Genomic DNA, 22,308 nt, shown 5'->3' on the forward strand with positions numbered 1-22,308 from the left:
GTGCGAAATTTAAAATTGCAATTTAGTAAATTAAAAAGGGCGTATTGGCATGTGTTGCAATGTTAATATTTCATCATTGATATATAAACTATCAGACTGTGTGGTGGGTAGTAGTGAGTTTCAGTAGGCCATTAAATAAAGTAAAAATGGGCTGGCCTGGCCCCCGCATACTTTTGAGTTTGTTAAAATTTTCGACACCGCTGCTCCATGCAAAAACATACACACACACAACTTCATAGTAATTTCATTTGATAGATACATTGTTTTACTTTATATTTGCTTTAGTGCCACAATTATTACGACAGAGCACGCAACGTTACCATTGTAACACAACTAACGCGGGAGGTCCGTGAAGAAAACTTCCTGTCCGTCGTTAAACACTTCCGGGATGACACACTGTCACTTTGGACCAAAGGTACCTACTTTGCTGTCACTCTTAAGGTTCGCCTGTTCGGAAGAAAACGAGCTTAAATTAAGTGTAAGAAAATTACATTAACCGTCGTTAAATCTTTTACATCAGTTAAGATTAGTCGAACCCGAACACAATTCCCGGGCTGTCGTGTTAATAAGTACAGAGAGATTAACGCGAAGGAGCGTGCCAACAAGTGGAACAAGTTGTACTATTATTCCGCCATGGACGTGCTGATAAACGTTATCAACCAAAGTCAAGGAAGAGACCGCATTTTCAGGTGAGTTTAGCACAAAATATTCTAAATTGTGCCATGTGAGGGATTTGTTTGGTTGCGTAAAGGCAACGTGTGCCCTGGTTCAATTTTCCATTGCCCGTTTCTTTTTAACTCGATGTTCATATATTTGTAATTATTTCAGAGCAACTCAACACGCCTGTGCTTTGTGTGCTCATGTTCTCCAACACAATTGGGAGCAAAAAGAACTTGTGGACAAACTCAAGAGTCTGGAAGCCAACTTGAGTGCTGGACGAAAGTGTGAGTACATTCAATTAAAACGTTTCAGTTGAATATTTGATACTTATGTGGATATTAGTCCAGGCCGCCTTGCTCCTAATACTGAACACATCATTTCAGTCAATAATGCGCAATCAATAATTTCATACAGATACATTTTGTACCGTACATGTGAAAATGTGTATGAGTATGATAAAAAAGCTCCTTAAATATATTTACCTTGTGTATACTTTTACTTTAAGTTATATTAGGTCGTATTTTCATTGGACTCTTTGTTTATCTTCTGCCCTTGGCTGTGATATTTAAAGGCCTACTGAAACCCACTACTACCCACCACGCAGTCTGATAGTTTATATATCAATGATGAAATATTAACATTGCAACACATGCCAATGCGGCCTTTTTAGTTTACTAAATTGCAGTTTTAAATTTCCCGGGAGTTTATTCTTGAAAACGTCGCGTAATGATGACGTGTACGCTTGACGTCACGGGCTGTTATGAATATGAGCGCTGCGCACACACACAGCTAAAAGTCGTCTGCTTTAACCGCATAATTACACAGTCTTTTGGAGATCTGTGTTGCTGAATCCTTTGCAATTTGTTTAATTAATATTGGAGAAGTCAAAGTAGAAAGATGGAGTTGGGAAGCTTTAGCCTTTAGCCACACAAACACACAGTGATTCCTTGTTTAAAATTCACGGAGGTGAAACTTTACTATGGATCACAGCGAACATGGATCCCGACCAAATGTCAACCAGCAGATTTCGGTGAGAAAATTGTGGTAAAAAGTCGCTTGTTACTGGAGATCAGCTGAGCTTGTGCCGCCCATAAAGCTGCCATCGATTTCCCTGAGACACTGCGCGTCAACACACCCGTGGACACACACCTCCGACTATCAGGTACTGTTAAACTCACTAAAACACTAGCAACACAATAGAAAGATAAGGGATTTCCAAGAATTATCCTAGTAAATGTGTCTGAAAACATCTGAATCCGTACCAATGTAATCGCGTTTTTTTTTTTTATTTATTTATTTTTTTCCTAGTCTGTCGCTATCAACATCCTCAAACACAAATCTTTCATCCTCGCTCAAATTGATGGGGAAATTGTCGTTTTCTCGGTCCGAATAGCTGTTTTGTTGAAGGCTCCCATTAAAAACAATGTGAAGATGAGGAGCCATCAACATGTGACGTCATCGTCTGCGACTTCCGATAGAGGCAGGGCTTTTCTGTTAGCAAGCAAAAGTTGCGAACTTTATCGTGGATGTTCTCTACTTAACTCTTTCAGCAAAAATATGGCAATATCGCGAAATGATCAAGTATGACACATAGAATGGACCTGCTGTCCCCGTTTGAATAAGAACATTTAATTTCAGTAGGCCTAATTTAATATTTACTTATTCTATTCGGATCGGTGTCATTTTTACACCCGAAGATGAATCTGAATTATGAAGGAAATCCAAACACATCATAAATTTGGTAATAGTAAAACCTGAAACTTGTTATTGAGTTATATGACACGCTCACGAATCTGAACGCGCACGCTCAAATCGCTCACGCCACAAGTGGCGCAAAATTCATGTGTGAGTCGACAGGTTCTTTCTGATTTGGGACATACAAATAACTTCAAACACACGTACGTGGATCTGAATACACACACCCAAATTGATATACAGACACACAAATTAGTACACGCCCACACAAATTAGATTACATGCGCACAGATTGAGATAAACGTTTGCAAATAATTTTGCTACAATAATACTTCCATAAATAAGTTATGCAAAAAAAACTTCATAACTAAATATAACAACCAAAAACCATCTAAAAATATTCCTGTAGATATTATAATTTATTCACACCATTGTATTCTTGATGGATATAATTGATCGTAACTTGACTGTTCAGTTGGTCTTGGAAGACATTTCGCCTCTCTTCTTAGCTGTAATGTTATATAAATAAAATAAAAATACTCTCCATTTAACATTTAAAAAAACAAAACCATCCATCCATCTGTCTACCTCTTGTCCCTCTTGGGGTCGCATGGGGTGCTGGAGCCTATATCAGCTGTAATTGGTCGGAAGACAGGTACACCCTGGACAAGTCGCCACCTCATCACAGGGCCAACACAGATAGACAGACAACATTCACACTCACATTCACACAATAGGGCAAATTTAGTGTTGCCAATCAACCTATCCCCAGTTGCATGTCTTTGGAGGTGGGAGGAAGCCGGAGTACCCGGAGGGAACCCACACAGAAAGACCCCGAGCCCAGGATCGAAACCAGGACCTTCACATTGTGAGGCACATGCACTAACCCCTGTTCCACAGTACTGCCCTCAGTATAATCCAGTGCTCCTAAAATATTTTCTGTTAGACTCCCCTCTCGTAATAAGAAAACATTTTGTGCTAGCCCCAATCTTTGTCCCAACTATAAATAGTATAATTTGTCTATAAATTTGTTTTAAATACACCGCTGCATACAATTTTGTCCTTATTATTCAAGACAAAAAAATAAATATCAACTTACATCAAATAATACCTTTATAAACATTGTTTTAAAGTGCCTCAATTGGCCTAAAAGTAAAGAAAAAATTAAATCCTTATTTAAACTATAAACATTTTTGACTGACTTGAACTATTTGATACAGAATAATAAAATAACATTTTAACTCAATAAATTAAAAATGATCAGCAACATCAACTCAGGAGCACAATATATAAAACACGTTAACGTACAGAACAAAAATTAATAAAACAATTTGTGAAGATTTTTTTTTAATAAATCAAAATGAGGAACTCAGAATTATTGGCCAAAATGTGCACTTTTGTAGTGCACAGCTTTTCGAACTGTGGTTTGAAGCCTAACACTGCATGATACTGATAAAGCATGTTCCCCGGGTATACAAATCCCTGGTATCGCACGGTGCTCCACTATTTGAGAAGAACTGGTCTAATCTTACGGACTATGAAAACAAAAACAAATACATCCATCTAAGGCTGGGCGATATATCGATATACACGATATATCGCGGGTTTGTCTCTGTGCGATATAGAAAATGACTATGTGGTAATATTCGAGTATACGTTCTCACGCAGTTTCTTTTAGCTGCGGGCATTACACTACAGGCTCTTATCACTTTCCTGTCTCTCCTTCTCACAGACAAGCAGGCGCACAAACTTACACACGCCACATACTGTCACGTCATACGTCACATACATATACGCCCTCGCGCAGCAGAGAGGTAGCAGACTGGGTAACGTTAGCTGTGATGCTAACATAGCTGTACGAGTAGTTATACGAGAGAAAGAAGGTGCGGATCTGGTAACAAATGAAGGAAGACCAATAAAAACCGCAGAGGGTTCATCGTCTGGCGGTGGTTTGGCTTCAAGTGGGAATATGTCGAACAGACAACCGTAATTTGTCATGTGAGGGGCAAAAGTGTTGCTATAAAAAGTAGCATTACTGCTAATATGTAGCATCATTTAAAAAAGTCACTTGCTAGAGAATGAAGAGAATTGAATAATGTCCGTAGTAACATGCAACATAGTGCGGTCTCATCCGCGGAGTCTGCGGATAAACCGCGGGTCGGGCGGGTAACATGACGAAAAAATAGATTTTAATTAGATTCGGGCGGGTGGCGGTTGAACCATCCGGAAATATTTGATATACATGGTTCTGGGATCGGTATCCTTTGCCTTTCAAAGAGCCATTTAAGACCTGTGTCATAAAGCGAAGAAGACAATAGGAGACACTATTATTCTCTAGAATGACTGCCGGCAGTCACCCAGACAATAAGTATTAGGGCGTGCTATTAAGCCATTGGCTTTGTCGCCTTCTACAACATGTACGATCTGCTTCTCAGTACAGCATCATGTTGTGTGTGGCTTCCGCGGCAATACGCACACGACTGCAAGGCATACTTAGTGACACAGAGTACCCTAATGGTTGTGCTATAAACAATTTTAACACTCTTAGTAGTATGCGCCACGCTGTGAAGCCAAACAATACAAGATTGACAAACACATTTCGGGAGAACATCCTCACAGTAACACAACACAACAAATACCCAGAATCCTTTGTATCCGTTAGAATCCTGACTATTTTATACACCCCGCTAGCAGCAAAAGTTTAAAAGTAGCATATATGAATGCAGTATGAAGAAGAATGTTTTAATGTAGACACATAGAATCATCATTCTGCTGTGATTCTATGCATCAAGTGTTCATTCAAGGCCAAGGCAAAATATTGTAATATATATTGTATATCGCGATATGGCCTAAAAATATCGAGATATTAAAAAAAGTCCATATCGCCCAGCCCTACATCCATCACATTTTAATTAAAATATATTTTGTCAAGGGACAATACATTAGAGAATGTTGAGTGTACGGCTTGTATGGAAGAATAGATTTACAATCCACTGAAAACAGCCATTATTGTATAAATAGCTGGCAACACTAGTAAGTACAAACTGGAGCTGGTACCACTGCATCGCGACATGTGTTTTGTATCATTTGAAATCGATAATAATATGTTTTATACCCTAGTTAAAATATGGACCAGGGGAAAACTATATTGAATGTAAATTTTTCAAGGGAAACAAACCTTTTTTTTGTATTTGTTCACAATTCTCTATGAGACAACCAAAAATTTTTTTTTTAGCTTTCTAACATCCACAAATCAGCTTGTTCTTGGTGGCTAGCAATACAGCTAATGGGAGCAATCAATTCTACCTCTAAATCACTTTAAGAATTGCATTTAAAAACCGTCAACAATACTTTATTTACCTTCCTCAACCTGTATAATAACCAAATGACATTATTATTGTAAGAGTGAACACTGAGGAACTCTTTTTCTAGCACAGTAACACATTAGCATGCTTCGGTATTAGCCGTAAAAGCTAGCTGCAGCAAGAGATAAGCTAGCTTCTTTGTCAACACGAAACACATTTGAGTTTATTATGCAAAACACTTCCATACGCCACCAATTTGTACTGACTGAAAAACATAAACAATTATATTACAGTATCCATAAAGTATTATTTCATGTTTTGATTGTACATAGCTAAGCTAGCCAAACATGTATTGGCGTGTGTCATTTTAAATATTATAATGACTCACTCGATCGTCTGATCCAGCTGTCCGGGGACATTTCCTGTTGATTTTGAGGAAGCACGCCATTTATGTCGGTACAACTTGGCTCCAATTTCCATATTTATGGCGTCAAAATCGCTTTTACGTCACTCTCTCAGCTTCGGTCTGCTCCAACGTCTCAGTCTTCGTTCATGCTGGCTTCTATAAGCAGCAGTATATTTATCTTCAAAAGTATAAGGTTGTGATTCCTCATTTGTCCAAAAATACTTGTCCTCATTGTCTGTTACCAAGTCTGCCATGATTAGAAAACCCTTTTGTTTTATGCCGGAAGTAGGAACACATATTTGTTACCAGAAGTCAGACGTGCGCTGCTATGGAAACAAATCAATTCTCGGAAGAAATCAGTCCCGTAAATGAATAAAATACGGGAAAAATGTTACATCACGTGTTGTTATGAAGGTGTCCGTTACTACATTATATATAGACATGCAGTGTGTATACAAAATGTTGATTGGGGGTTTTGAAATTGTTTTAGAGGGCTTTGAAGGCTACAACGGTGACTCCCACCAGCTGCATCTTTGTTGCTTTATTTAATCTTTAAAATCGTATTAAAAAAAGACGTGTGTTCTGGTTTCTCGTGAAGATTGTGAACGATAGGCAAATTTCCCAAAAAGTACAGTTCCTCTTTAAAATGTAACCTTCCTCTAATTATAATCCACTCAGATATCAAGGTAGAAAGAAAATGTCAACACAGCCATGGAAAACACTCAAACAACCTTCTGAAATAACATTGAACACCTAACAATAGCCTTTGAAAATGAAGGGGTAAAAATAAGCAATACGCAAGAAATGCTTAATAAAGTGCAACAAAATAGTGCAAAATGTGAAAATTTAAACATAGAGAAACCTGAGAAGAACTATTTTCTGCAGGTTTAGTGCCAGGAAGTTACGGCTGTGCTCAGGTGAGGTGGTGTGGTCTTTGGTCTGACTACAGTCCGTTTAAAAAAAACAAAAATTACAAAAGTTGTCATACTGTTGAGGTGACTTTTCATGTTTCATCGACAATTTCTCCTGTTTTGTCAGTATTTCCTGTTTAAACTGTGTTTTGCAGCACTTTTCTTGTCCTGCCAACACACGTTCCTCGTTATTTTAGTTCCACCGAGTTCCCTCATTCAGTGCTTCTGTTCTGTTGCTTTCTGAGTTCCTGCTAGCACTTTGCCTATACCTTCTCTACATCCTGGTATCACGACAAAACAGCCGTGGGCCACTGTCACAATAGTAATATACTTAACTATTATTTTAAATAGTATCTCTGTGTGATCTAAATGTGGGCATGACATGTTCTCTTGAGCAGAATTGGGTCTATGTAAAAGTAGCTTAACTTCTTTGAGCTGACGTTCTGTAACAGATTTTGTCAGGCCATCAGTTAAAGATTGTGATTAGCACCCACACACGCCACCATGGTACAACCACCAGGTCCAGACTATTTTTAATCATTAATACACTTAATCTATTTTTAAAAACATTATAGAAACACCTCTGACTTCAAGGGAATCCCTTGTTTTTATAAAATCTCTGAAGCGTGTACTTTGATGTATCCCTCACCTTTCGACATATGATGCATTGCGATACTAATAATAAAAAAAAGGCCCCTAGCAAGGAGCTGGCCTTTGTTACTTTTTCTCTCCCTAGACCGTCTCAAACGCTTCTTTAACTTCAAGGTTCTGGTGCCATTTTGAAATTCAGCGGTGGGCTAGATATGAGCCTGGCATGGAAATGAAGTTGCAGCCTAAGAAGTGAGTTCAGCCAATAAGACCTCCCCACGCCGTGTGAAGTCACAGCAAAATAGGCCGAGGTCGATCGGCGAAGCACTTAATTATGTCTCCAGTGTCTTTCAGCCGCAGCCTTGAGGCTCACCTGCCTCTAGCGTCGGGGCTGGTGACTCCGGATCACGGCGGGGAAGATGTCTCACAGCTTGATAAGTTCATGTCTGTGGATAATGTGACTGCAGGCTGATAGCAAACACACCCATGGGGATAAACTAATTTGTAGTTTCCAAATCACACGGTAGAGGCTGCCTCCTTTCAGGAAAACAATATGCTGACAAATATTGGACATTGCCTTACAGGTTGTCAATCTGGATTGTGCCGCTGTGCAGTGTTGTCCTGACGTTTTCATTACCTCTTCTCTTCTCTCTTTGTCAGTGTTGAGGCTGGGGAACGCAGCAAGTGCCATTGAGGCTGCCAAACGAGCTGTGCGACTCTCAGACCGAGTGCTTTGCCTCTGCCTTACCACGGCCAACATCAACCGTGCACTCTACTTTATCTGCGACAACGCACTCTGGGCAAGGAACGTGGGCCTCGTCCGAGGTATCGACAAGGAACGCTGGAGCGCTAACGCCTCCCGTTGCTACTTGCTCTCGCTCATTACGAGCCTGACCAGAGATGTTTACGTCATCTCCCAGTTGATGGTGCACAGGGCGAGAGATCAGCACTTCAGGCAGAAGATGGATGCGCATCTCAACCAGAGTCCTGAAGTAGTTGACGTCATAATCCCTCAGTTGGATGCTTTTCTCTTTCTGCTGCTGCACAGCTTAAAGTCACAGCCGTCTGTCTTCTTGGACACCATCAAAAACATTTGTGATCTGCCCCTGCCCCTGGACAAATTGGGCATCTATAAGTCAAACGCTGGGGTGGTTGCCTTTTGTGGCCTGGTATCTTCATTGATCGGGATTGTGACGCTCATACAACCCAAGCTGAGAATTAAACCATAAAGACACATTCCTCCATGGCTTAAGCTACTGGAGAGTTAAATAATTACTCTGTGGAGTAGTCATGCACCTTGCACACATAGAGATGAGACAATTGGTACACCTTAAATGGGATTATTTTCCACAGCCTGGTACCTACTCGGCTCTATAACGTATTTCTGTTAGCCAAAGCAGGTACTATCAGTTGTTGTTTCTAGTAACTGCACTGCTTGGGTTCCAAATGGGGGACTGGTAAAAAACACTGCTTGTTGCTCATCCGTTGAGTAAATTTTAAGCAGTGGTGTCCCAACTGCAGCCTGGGGGTTTCTTTACACACAATAAAAAATCATCTGCATTTGAAAATAAGGGAATTTTTCGGGAAAAAAGGGAAATTACTCTCACTGCAAGCCCACTCAAATCAGGTGTCCAAAGTGCGACCCAAAGCTCATTCTTAATAATACTCTTCTTAATTAAAAACACTAACGAGTGTAATGTAACGAGAACAATTTGAAATGTTGATGCTACATTCATATGGCCCCATTTGTCATTGTTTGCCTGTCACATGAAACGTGATACATTTGGAAGGTACACTATCCACTTTAGCCACCAGATGGCACTAAAGTTTTGAATACCTTAAAATGTGTCTTGCGGAAATTCCATTTTTGACCACAGCGTGTTTCTATCGTTTTCAGCAGATTGCATTGCAAAATGGTTAACCCCCACACCTCCTTCCTTTCACGTGAGATCCACCCAGGAATGGGGCCATATGACTCCCTTCCCTACTGTTCTATAATAACACATAACTAACACGACAGCTGTGTTTTTTTTGTTTGAAAAAAAAGTTTGGACGCCCTGCAATAATGGTTATCCTGACCTGGGTGTGGAAAGAGCTACCCACTACATTGTTACCTGTAGTACTTAAGTTTGAGTTTATTTTGAACTTGCATCCATCCATACAACACCCCAAAGGGAATAAGAAGTTAAATACGGGAAATTTACAGGAAGCTATTTAAATGGGAGAGCAGCGACAGGGAATCAACTCAATTCAATTTCCAGTTCTTGGGGTGACAATTCTGTTCAGAATCGATTCTCCACTCAAACCGATTTCCGCAAAGTATTGTTTGGTAAAAGAAATGATGAAACCACTTCAAAACAGGTTGCAACATTTGACGTATATGTGCAAAGAGTAAGTACGGAGATGGCCTGAAAAATGTTGTTCTGAAAATTGATTCTATAAAATATTAAATATATACTTTCTTATTGATTTTTGAACATTTTAAATTAGAATAAATAAGGGTCATGTTTCTATTGTGAATCTGTGAGTTCCCCGAGTAATTTATTGGGCGAAAACCGGATAGTGCACAACTACGCATTTGCGCCTCAGACCTTTTTTTTTGTATTGGCCTGCAAAAAAAATTAGTATTACAAAAAAACTTAGCTTAACAATTGCATTAATTGGAAAAATAAAAGAGCCAATCGGCATAACGATATGGGATAACAGTTATAATATATATATATATATATATATATATATATATATATATATATATATACACACATATGCATATATATACATACATACATACATATACACACATATATATATATATATATATATATATGCATATGTGTATTATATATATATGCATATGTGTGTATATATATATATATATATATATATATATATATACACACATATGCATATATATATATAATACACATATGCATATATATATATATATATATATATATATATATACACATATGCATATATATATATAATACACATATGCATATATACATACATACATATACACACACACATATACATATATATATATATATAAATATATATTTTGAGTAGAAAAGAACTCACGCAGACCTCTGCCAGACCTCCGAATAGTAAAAAGTCTTGATTCCAGATGATGATCCTAATCATCCCCAAAGTATAAACACTAAGCCACCTTCATCCAAATCCACCTATAATTAAGCCAGTGGTTCTCAAATGGGGGTACTTGAAGGTATGCCAAGGGGTATGTGATACCAACCATTCAAAAATCCTTTATAAAGATATTTAAAGAAATGAATAATACTTCAAAAAAATATGAAGGTAAGTTCATAAACTGTGAAAAGAAATGCAACAATGCAATATTCAGTGTTGACAGCTAGATTTTTTTGTGGACATGTTCCATAAATATTGATGTTAAAGACATCTTTTTTTTGTGAATAAATGTTTAGAATGAAGTTAATTAATCCAGATGGATTTCTATTACAATCCCTAAAGAGGGCACTTCGAGTTGATTACTTCTATGTGTAGAAATCTTTATTTATAATTAAATCAATTATTTATTTTTCAACAAGTTTTTATCTTTTTTTTCAAATACCGGTAGTTCAAGAAAGACCACTACAAATGAATAATATTTTGCATTGTTATACAATTCAATAAATCAGAAACTGATGACATAGTGCTGTATTTTACTTCTTTGTCTTTTTTTCAACCAAAAATGCTCTGCTCTGATTAGGGGGTACTTGAATTAAAAAAATGTTCACAGGGGGTACATCACTGAAAAAAGGTTGAGAACCACTAGTTTAAGCTGTGTTGCTGAAATAAACGGAGTGAACCCTCTTGTCAGTCATCCACTCTTTGCCACTGTGGGTGGAGGAAGGGATGCTAGCACACACATACATAGAGAAGTTCAGTATTGTAACATATGTAAGGCAACAGTAGAAAATATACAGATCACCCACAAAGTCGTATCAGTTGTTCCTTTCCCCATTTTGGACATTTCCTGATCATTCCATGAAAATCTGTGTATTCGTTTTTGAGTTATGTTATAACTAAGACACCAGCAGAGGTGAATGATATAACTTCTTGGCATATCGAAATGGGTCGATTTTAGCCTGTGGAAAAAATCAAAACGGCCCCCGTATCCTTAGATTTTGTCAAACTGGGACTTGGATTAGGGTTGTTTCTTCGATGCAGAGAATGTTTGGAACGAGCCAGGCGTGGACGTGAGTACAGGTTTCTATTTTTTACACACTAAATACAAAAACAGGGAAAACAAGTACGCGCTCAATGGCGGATAATAAACTACACTACTCAAAACAAAACTAGCACAATGGCATGACTAAAGACATAAAACAAAACTTGCACTGAGGCATAAATACAAAACTTACTTGGACAGGGACATGGGGCATGGATCAATGGCATGGAAGGCATAGAAGTTGCTCGAGGGCAGGCGAAGATGCCAGGACGAAGACAGAAAAAGAATGACTTAAATAGCAGCTGTGATAATTAGTGAAAACAGGTGTGAGGCTGAGGACAGGGACGTGACTAGGAGACCAGGTGAAACTAATGGGTTGGCATGGAGACGAAAACAAACCAGGAAGTGCAAGGACAGAACTAAATGTCCAAAAAACGAAACAACCTGACCAAACATGGCAAAAAAAAAAAACATAATCTTACAGGCGTGACAGTTTTTTCAGTATGACACCCTCAGTGGAAAAAAGTTTGGACGTTCCTGCTCGATTGTCTGCACTTGGCTGCAGCGGTCAAGTTTTCCTGCTGCCCTCAGTGTCCTTTTGGATAAAATAAGTCTCCTCTTTGTAAAAAAAAGAAACAGTATCCATTGGTATTTGATAGTGTGTCAAGTTCTGACCCATGCATTCTTTGTGGTTTGGTTTTTGGCAGAGAACCCACTTCCCCCAAACCCAGTAGAATTGGTACTATGCAGTGGAAAAGTGGCAATAAGTACAAGACTACTTGATTTTTCACACATTCATATCTTGATTGTCTATAAAATGTATTGTTGGAAATGATTTAAAAAAAGGGCTTCACGGCGGAAGAGGGGTTAGTGCGTCCGCCTCAAAATACGAAGGTCCGTAGTAGACAGGGTTCAATCCCAGCCTCGGGATCTTTCCGTGTGGAGTTTGCATGTTCTCCCCGTGAATGCGTGGGTTCCCTCTGAATGCTTCCTCCCACTTCCAAAGACATGCACCTGGGGATAGGTTGATTGGCAACACTAAATGGTCCCTAGTGTGTGAATGTGAGTGTGAATGTTGTCTATCTGTGTTGGCCCTGTGATGAGGTGGCGACTTGTCCAGGGTGTAGTCCATATTCCGCCCGATTGTAGCTGAGATAGGCACCAGCGACCGCGCGACCCCCAAAGGGAATAAGCGGTAGTAAATGGATGGATGGATGGATGGATGGATGGATTTAAAGAAAATGGAGCACAGCCAGCAACATTTAAATATGTTCTTACTTGATGTATTGTATACAGTACGTCTGGACCCAGGTACACTATGGACTGGTCTAGGGGATTACTTCCTCACTATTCCTGGTCTGCTTTGACATCTAAATGCTGCTAAAAAGGGAGAAAACATTAAAGCTGTGCCTCAAGGGGGAGTTAAGTTAATATTGAGGATATTATGGATTTTAATTGGACCCCACAGGTGCTGGCCCAGGTCCACATTCTTGGAACTGTATTGAAAATTGTAACAATTCAGTTCCATATATTATGGTAGCTTAAGTCAAAAGTCAAATTAAAGTTTTTTTTCACACTTTAATCAGTATTTTTGACTTGTTCCTATTCTTAACAACATTCTACTGTATGAATTCTGACTATTCTTTATCTGAACAACTCCTACCTGAGCCCATGTTCTTGAGGGTGAAAAGTCAGCACCACTGGCAACTTTTAACAGGTTTCTCCTCAGTTTTTTTCAAGTTTGCAACTGTTTTTTCCAAACTTTCGTGATTATACTGTGACTTAAAGGGGAACTGCCCTTTTATTTTTATTCTGCCTATCATTCACAATCATTATGAGAGACAAGAAGACAAATTGGGGGCTTCACGGTGGCAGAGGGGTTAGTGCGTCTGCCTCACAATACGAAGTTCCTGTACTCCTGGGTCCAAATCCAGGCTCGGGATCTTTCTGTGTGGAGTTTGCATGTTCTCCCTGTGAATGTGTGGGTTCCCTCAGGGTACTCCGGCTTCCTCCCACTTCCAAAGACATGCACATGGGGATAGGTTGATTGGCAACACTAAATGGTCCCTAGTGTGTGAATGTGAGTGTGAATGTTGTCTGTCTATCTGTGTTGGCCCTGCGATGAGGTGGCGACTTGTCCAGGGTGTACCCCGCCTTCCGCCCGATTGTAGCTGAGATAGGCGCCAGCGCCCCCCGCGACCCCAAAAGGGAATAAGTGGTAGAAAATGGATGGATGGAAGAAGACAAATTGTTTTTTTTGTATTCTTTTTAACATGTAAAAAAAACAGCTTGTTCTTGATGGCTAGCAATGCAGGTAATGGTAGCAATTTTACCTCTAAAAACCGGTTTCGAAAACCGTCAACAATACTTAATTTACGTTCTGTGAACTTTATAATAACCAAACTAGCAACATTGTTATTGTAAGAGCGAACACTGAGGAACTTTACTAGTGTAGTAAAACAGGCATGCTACGGTATTAGCTGTAAAAGATAACTACGGCAAGAGATAAGCTAGCTTTTACATCAGCACGAAACACGTTTGTGTATGTAACGCACAACACAATGTGATAATAAACCAATCTGTACTGACTGAAAAACATCAACCATTATATTACAGTATCTGTAAAATGTTATTTTATGTTTGTACACACCTAGCCAAACAGCATATGAACTGTAGTTGTACTTACATGCTGCGTGTATCATGATCAATATAAAGGTGTGACTGATTCGATGGACAGTTGTCTATTTGGTCCACATGCGGTCCTCTCCAAGGTTTCTCATAGTCATCATTGTCACCGACGTCCCTCTGGGTGTGAGTTTTCCTTGCCCTTAGGGGGGCTTTACCGAGGGTGACGTCGTGGTTTGTGCAGCCCTTTGAGACACTAGTGATTTAGGGCTATATAAATAATCATTAATTGATTGATTGATATGTAGCCACAGCTGCCCTGGGGTAGACTAACGGAAGCGTGGCTGCCAGTTTGCGCCTACGGCCCCTCCGACCACCACCAATCATCATCCTTTCACCAGTACGAGCGGCACTGGAGGCAAGGGTGAAGTGTCCTGCCCAAGGACACAACGGCAGCGATTTCAGGTGGGAAGCGAACCTGCAACCCTCAGGTTTCTGGCGCGGCCGCTCTAGCCACTACGCCATGCCAAATCATCTTAGCTAAATCTGGTTTCATGTTTTAAAATCTGCAAAATAACTTCCCATTTATGTTGACAGTTGCATTCTTTTAAATGTGCATTTAGTGTCCTGTTCACACGTTCACATCTCCATAAACTCTCCACACGTCAAACTGAAAATAGCTTTAATAGCAAATTTTCATTTTACGAGACAATACATTTTCCTTTTTGTCCTCACAAAGATGACATTTGCATCAGCGTTGCAAAAATATATTCCCTTTCGTCGTACTGTTCGCGTGTTAAGGTTTTATTGATGACAAATCCCGTAAAAGAACAACAAAAAAAAGAAATCAATAAATACATTTGTTCTCCTCGGTACATTGTTGTAATGTTCTGTTAAGACAATGTTTTATTTCACATTCCTTCGTGACCGTGTTGTTCCTGCACCAGCAAGGCACACCTGTAACCAACGTGGACAGAGAAAACTAATAGCGCCTACTCAGCAGAACTAATACAACTCAGGCGATGTTTCTAATCATGCAAATGGCGAACTCACTAGAACACATTTTTTAAATGTCAGAAGGCTTTTTATCAGTATAACTGTGATGTTGTTTTTATTGCATTTCACAAGGCATTAATTAGATGACACAACATAGCACTTTCAGTGGTGGCAACAGTGTGAAACTACATACACGTTTGCTTCAAATCTGTGTCCATGAAAAGGCAACACTTGTATTTTGCTGCTCAAGGGCAGGTGCTTCTCAAACGTTTATCACCAAGAACCACCTTAAAAAACACTCTCCAATTCACATTGACCAATTTTAAAATACAGTAGCGTAGCAGGCCAAAGTATTTATCAAAAACAAGGCAGAGGGTTTATTTAATATTTTTGGCCACTGTAACATTACAGACAGTTTGAACAGTAACACTGTGTTGGAATATTAATTAAGTGTTTATTTGGCGTGCCACTAGATAGAGCCTGCACACCAGTTTGAACAGTAACACTGTGTTGGAATATTTAATTACGTGTTTATTTGGCGTACCACTAGATGGAGCCTGCACACCAGTTTGAACAGTAACACTGTGTTGGAATATTTAATTAAGTGTTAATTTGGCGTACCACTAGATGGAGCCTGCACACCAGTTTGAACAGTAACACTGTGTTGGAATATTTAATTAAGTGTTAATTTGGCGTACCACTAGATGGAGCCTGCACACCAGTTTGAACAGAGCTCTCCCTCCAAAGGCAAAACCTAGTAACTCACTTCTAGCTGATTTTGAGAAAACAAAGGAAAACCAATCTATCTTGATGCTGTCTTACAAAGATCTACAAAGTCATCAAACGTATAGATGTTTTCTCGAGCTTTCGTTTTCTTGCCGATTGAGCCATGGATTGAATCTGCTCTCATGAACGTGTGCCCTTTCTCCAGATATTTTATCACAATCTCGGGTGGGCCCCATTCTGCGTTTGCACATTGGGCAAGAGCCGTGTACAGCGTCCAGTTTTTATTTTGACCTCCACAGTTATCTGCCCAAAAGAGTATGCAAGGGGAAGAATCAACAACAATACATTTAATGAAGGTGCTTGCAACGTCCTGGGCCAATCTTCCAAATATCCCCTCGTGCCATAATATCACATAATCAGGTTGACCGTCGGCCCCCATTCGTGCAAATGTCTCATTAAAGACAATAAGGCGACTGACAAAGAAGCTCCGATTGGTCCCTTGAGATACTAGGTTTTTCTGTTGTATCTGCGCAGTTATGTGGTAGTTGCTAGGTCCTGCCATGCGCGTAACAGCTTACTTACGGATCAAATTACAATATCGCATACACTAATGTAAAGCATATCACCGAGGATCTCCAAAATTATTATCAGCTCAGTTTTGACCAGAATTTAGTTACTGGGTTTTGCCTTTGGACGGGAGAGCTGTGCAGAGAGTATGGTATGGACATCTCGGTTTCAGAGTTGGTCCCAAACGTGGCGCTCTGTAGTCATGGAAGTTACTTTTGACCAATCTCTTAAACGATTGGTCAAAAGCCCCTCAGGTGACTACAGGATGCCATGTTTGGACCAACTCTGAAATAGTTTGAGAATCACTGCTGTAGAAAAAATAACCAACATATTTGATTCTATTAATGATTACTTGGTAATCTACACTTTATTATATTAATATAATTTGTAATTAATCCTTCCGTGATTGGTGAAAAAGCCTTATCAGGCCTGTTTTGTAGACACTTATAATTGCATAAAAGAAATTTTAAGTTCCATTTTGTTTGGTTTTGGTGAACTTATTGTGTCCAATTATACGCTCTTTAAAGTACCACAGCGGAGCAAAACATTTCAATAAAATCTGGATTAAAAACAATTATCAGTGCTAATAAATATTTTTTCTTCTCATGTGTGCGTAGACACAAGTCCCACATTCTTCAAACAACCCGGAATGCAAATCCAACAAATTGTCTCGCGAGACTGTATGTATGCAGTAAGTCTGTTAGGTGTATTCCTGTAATTAAACGACAACAAAAGAGCACAATGCTGCAGTAATGATTTGTCTCGACAGGATTGGATAATGCTGTTCGGAATATTAAGTCAAAACAACAAAAAACAACATTAACACATACAGGAAAAAAACTGCACCGATAGAATAAGACTAGTATCCAGTAAATAAATAAACATGAAGTCTCAGAAAACTCGGGCAGGGTTCAGCACAAAGATGCCAGATGTGTGTAAATGTCTGACATGCACGTTAAGGCAATAATTAGCTTCACTTTTCCCATCCAATTGAAAGCATCACAATCTCATCCCACATTGTTTTGAAGATGTCCTACCTGAGCATCAGCAACACTAGCGCTTGTTGGCTTTTGGCACCCCCCCAGAGGTCACTCTGTTCCTTACACCCAATTATTCCACACCGGGGTTTAACCTTGAACCTCGGCTAGAGCTAAAACAAAGTACGTGTAACAAGTCGTCACATTCAGCGCTCTCACGCTTTCCTCCGACGCAAAAATGGCAAATAAGTGAGCCTGTTTAACGACAAAAACATTGTGTGCTTTGTACTGGTAAACAAACATGGTGTTAGCAGCAGACAGGAGAGAAGTTGTGTTCGTCGTTCAAATGATTGTTTTTAAAAAGGCAGTTCATGGTAGGCTAGGCGTGGGTGACACCCAGAAACCGGAAATGATCGTGATAATATTCCCTCTAATAAACTCACAATATAGTCTTCTAGATCAGTGGTTCTCAACAGGTAAGTACCAGTACCCCTTGGTGTAATTGGGATTTCCAAAATACGGATAATGCAAACTGTGCGTTCCATTTGTACTAAGAAATGTGAATTTTTCAGTTCCTCGTCGGACATTTTAAAGTACCAGTAGAATGGAAAAACAAGTTGTCTTTATATTGAAACTACAGTATTATCGTACATATCTGATGTATGACACCGGAAGACTTGCAAAGTTTGTGAATAAATAGATATGATCAAAATAGTATCAACCCCACAGAGATTCCCGAGCCATTTTGAGGGATAATATGTTACCAAGAGCACTTTGTAAGAACGATAACTTTGTGTAAAATGTTGATAAAGAACCTTATATTTTTGATCCTGAATATAAGAAGAATGAGCTACGAGTTTTCCAAACACTGCTAAGCGGATCCATCTTTGGTGAAAAACTAAGCATCATGTAGCAGTATTGCTAAGTGCTAAAGAAGAAATACAAACAATAAAATTATATCTTACTGTACAATGTCTGCTCTCACTTTGATGACGACCAATAGGGTGTCCATGTCTTTCCGTTTAAATGAAGAATTAATCATGCACACAAAGGGTTAACAAGGTTAATGTCTTCAGTTGCCTTTGTCTCAGGTTATAAATTGAATGTCACAGATGAACAATTTCTAGATTAATGGCTGAATCCTCCCATCGTCCAGAGGTCTACTTAGCTGTGTTATCAATTTGACGCTTTGTCCGTATTTGCGCTTACAATTATACATATATACAGAGGATTGTGAATGATAAACAGCACATCTCTCTTTAATTTTTTAGTATTTCCATTTTGACTGGTCAGAGTGCAGAAGCGTTACTGAAGTGTTTCTACTGTGACAGCAATAGTTCAGAGCGGCTGACTGAATATGTGGCATTTTGTGATGTTTATACTGTATTTTCACATACTTTGCAGACTGCAATTACAATTGATATGGTTTAATGGATACATTTGAACACTAAGCAAAAAAGTCAACTTGTTTGTCAACTCTACTGCTGCTTTAGGCAAGTCAGTGCATTCTCACCACTTGCCTTCAAAGATGGCTACTCTGAATGTAAACAATAATTTAAGCTTCTATAATATCTGTTATTAGCACTTCTAACCAGGTTTTGTCGCACTAAATCAGCCATATATGATTTATCGTTGAACATTTACATCGTGATGTTACTGTAGTGTAAAAAACAAACAAACCGTGGTATATACAGTACGTACTTAATCGCGAGCAATAGCGTCTGAAGGTTGCAGAAAGTGAATATTTTCCCACAAGTTGTTTATACTTGGGACAAGGCAAGTGCAAGAATAGCTTTAGTGGATGTGACCGTCTTGATTTCCGACCTTGTAACTGGAACGCTCACAACTCAGCTCCGACTTCCGAGGTAAACGGACCGCGTCATTATTTCATGTTTTCTTATACTTCGGAGTCTCATTTGCAAAAATGCATTCATTTCAGTTGGTCTCAGTTGTGTTGTCAGGAAGTAGTCTTTGCCATAAAGTTGAATGTGCCAGTCTTGTCTCGTGTCGTGTACTACGAATACTCTAGGTCAGGGGTCACCAACGCGGTGCCCATGGGCACCAGGTAGCCTGTAAAGACCAGATGAGTAGCCCGCTGGCCTGTTCTAAAAATAGCTCAAATAGCAGCACTTACCAGTGACCTGCCTCTATTTTTTAAATTGTATTTATTTACTAGCAAGCTGGTCTCGCTTTGCTTGAAATTTTTAATTCTAAGAGAGACAAAACTCAAATAGAATGTGAAAATCCAAGAAAATATTTTGAAGATTTGGTCTTCACTTGTTTAAATAAATTCATTAATTTTTTTACTTTGCTTCTTATAACTTTCAGAAAGACAATTTTAGAGAAAAAATACAACCTTTAAAATCATTTTAGGATTTTTAAACACATATACCCTTTTTACCTTTTAAATTCCTTCCTCTTCTTCCCTGACAATTTAAATCAATGTTCAAGTAAATTAATTTTTTTATTGTAAAGAACAATAAATACATTTTAATTTCATTCTTCATTTTAGCTTCTGTTTTTTCGACAGAGACTATTTGTGAAATATTTCTTCAAACTTATTGTTAAAATTCAAAAACATTATTCTGGCAAATCTAGAAAATCTGTACAATCAAATTTAAATCTTATTTCAAAGTCTTTTGAATTTCTTTTAAAACTTTTGTTCTGGAAAATCTTAGAGAAATAATGATTTGTCTTTGTTAGAAATATATTGCTTGGTCCAATTTGTTATATATATTCTAACAAAGTGCAGATTGGATTTTAACCTATTTAAAACATGTCATCAAAAATAAATATTTATTGTGAGAAATCATTAAGATGATCAGTGTTTCCACAAAGATAAATATCATTAATTATTAATAATAATAACAGAGTTAAAGGGTAAATTGAGCAAATTGACTATTTCTGGCAATTTATTTAAGTGTGTATCAAACTGGTAGCCCTTCACATTAATCAGTACCCAAGAAGTAGCTCTTGGTTTCAAAAAGGTTGGTGACCCCTTCTGTAGGTACTGTGCTTATTACACACCAGCTGTTTGATTGTAACCTGCATCTTAGTTGTAGTTTTCTTTAAAAAATTTGGACGTAATGAAATTGCCATGTAAAATTGCTAATGCTACTCAGTGTATATCCAATATAAATTAGCATTGAGCTTGGGCATTTTGAAAAGTGAACACTTGCTTTTAAGCACTTTCTAGCAGGCATACAACACTGCAACGTTACCTAGAGACTAATGAATATGAATATGAATATGCCTGTTTGGCCGCCAAGTGCTTGTCTGCAACCGTAAGTGACGATAGGTGCAACAAAATTATTGAAATATGGTACCGTTTGATTTTACGGGAATCTGTACCCGGTAGTACCTATAAAAGTACTGAATTCGGTACTTATACCTAATTACAGCTAAAAAAAGTAGAATATTTCTAAACTAGTGGTCTGCGCAGAATTGAGTTCCTGAAATCAGATGTACGGTATTCTAATTTAGTGAAACTATAGATTTGATGGGGAAAATATTTGATCCCCTGCTTATTTTGTATGTGTACCTCCTTAAGAAAAAAATATGAACGTACAGAAGTACAGAAATGGTCATAATATTTATTGGTAACATCAAAATAAAGTTTATAAATTCCTTTGAATCTGCATTAAAGAACACATTTATCATAATTCCAATAGAGGCCACTCTAATAATTATTTTATACATTTTAATAGCTTTTTTTTGTTCACAATTGAAGTAATTGTATGTTGTTTCAAGCACAATCGCTATAGATGAATGTTTTGAGCGTAATAAAAAAGTTACTAACGCAAAAGTGCTCTGTTTCAAATATGCTTTTTGCCGGGGATAGTGGTAGTCGTCTCATTTAAAAAATATTAATTCAATATTATAATAACCACCAAGATTCTCAAATCATGCAAGAAATAAATAGATATGCAGTATTGGAAGTGTTAACGCCTCGGGATTCCCCCGGAAGGGGCTGGACAAAGCAGCTAAGGAGAGGGAAGTCTGGCCTTTTCTGCTTAGGCTGCTGCCCCCGCGACCCCATATGGGAATGACCTGTCAAATGTGTCTTTGCAGGGTGTAGAAAGGTTGAGAGCCACTGATCGAGAGATGCTGGTGAGATAAAAACATTGTTTAGGAGCCCCAGTGAAATGTACGGCAATTAAATACGAGGTTGTGTTTTCTTGAAGTTAGTTAATAAAGTGACTGAATGTGTCGGTTAAGACTCGACTAGTAGCTTTTGTTTCCCCCCTTAAGACTGATTGTACCATCAATTTAATACTTCATTTGAAAAAAGAGAATAAAAACGCTTTTCGGCAGGAAGGATCAAAAGAGAAAAGATTTGGCTTTCACTTGCACATCTGCCCAGTTCACAGCAGGACATTTTGTTCCAGCACTAAAACCATCACCTTGAACTTTTGTTGAGAAGTCGCTCCTTGATTCCATCATCTCACAGAGGACTAAAGTGAATGTTGTTTTAGCGTCTTTTGGTCCACTGCCAGTCTTTTTGGTCCAGTCTCTTTTGCAACCCTGTTAGTAGCGGCCGTTGGCACTAAGAGAGTTCCCGTGCTCGGTCGTAGTCTGAGATCAGACCTTTGATATGTGACAGTTTCTGATGGAGGTACTCGCAACGCTTCTTTTCTTCCCGGTAGCCAGGAAACCTCTAGAA

At 38.6% G+C, this 22,308-nt stretch overlaps 2 protein-coding genes across 2 annotated transcripts in view; one reads left to right on the forward strand and one right to left on the reverse strand.

Annotated features, from left to right (window-relative positions):
* Positions 1-224: 224 nt before the first annotated feature.
* pex11a (peroxisomal biogenesis factor 11 alpha) lies at positions 225-10,085 on the forward strand. Its single transcript, XM_061894805.1, has 3 exons — positions 225-689; positions 829-944; positions 8,226-10,085. The coding sequence occupies exons 1-3, from the start codon at positions 634-636 to the stop codon at positions 8,792-8,794; spliced, it is 741 nt and encodes a 246-aa protein (XP_061750789.1). The 5' UTR covers positions 225-633; the 3' UTR covers positions 8,795-10,085.
* A 4,959-nt stretch (positions 10,086-15,044) lies between these two features.
* LOC133549419 (RNA polymerase II elongation factor ELL) overlaps positions 15,045-22,308 on the reverse strand; it is a 96,174-nt gene continuing 88,910 nt past the window's right edge. Inside the window, exon 12 of the mRNA XM_061894802.1 lies at positions 15,045-22,302. Within this exon, the coding sequence (XP_061750786.1) occupies positions 22,192-22,302 (111 nt within the window). The 3' untranslated portion in view covers positions 15,045-22,191. The remainder of the gene's footprint in view (positions 22,303-22,308) is intronic.

The sequence above is a fragment of the Nerophis ophidion genome, linkage group LG03 (assembly GCF_033978795.1).
Source record: "Nerophis ophidion isolate RoL-2023_Sa linkage group LG03, RoL_Noph_v1.0, whole genome shotgun sequence".
Lineage (NCBI taxonomy): Eukaryota > Metazoa > Chordata > Actinopteri > Syngnathiformes > Syngnathidae > Nerophis > Nerophis ophidion.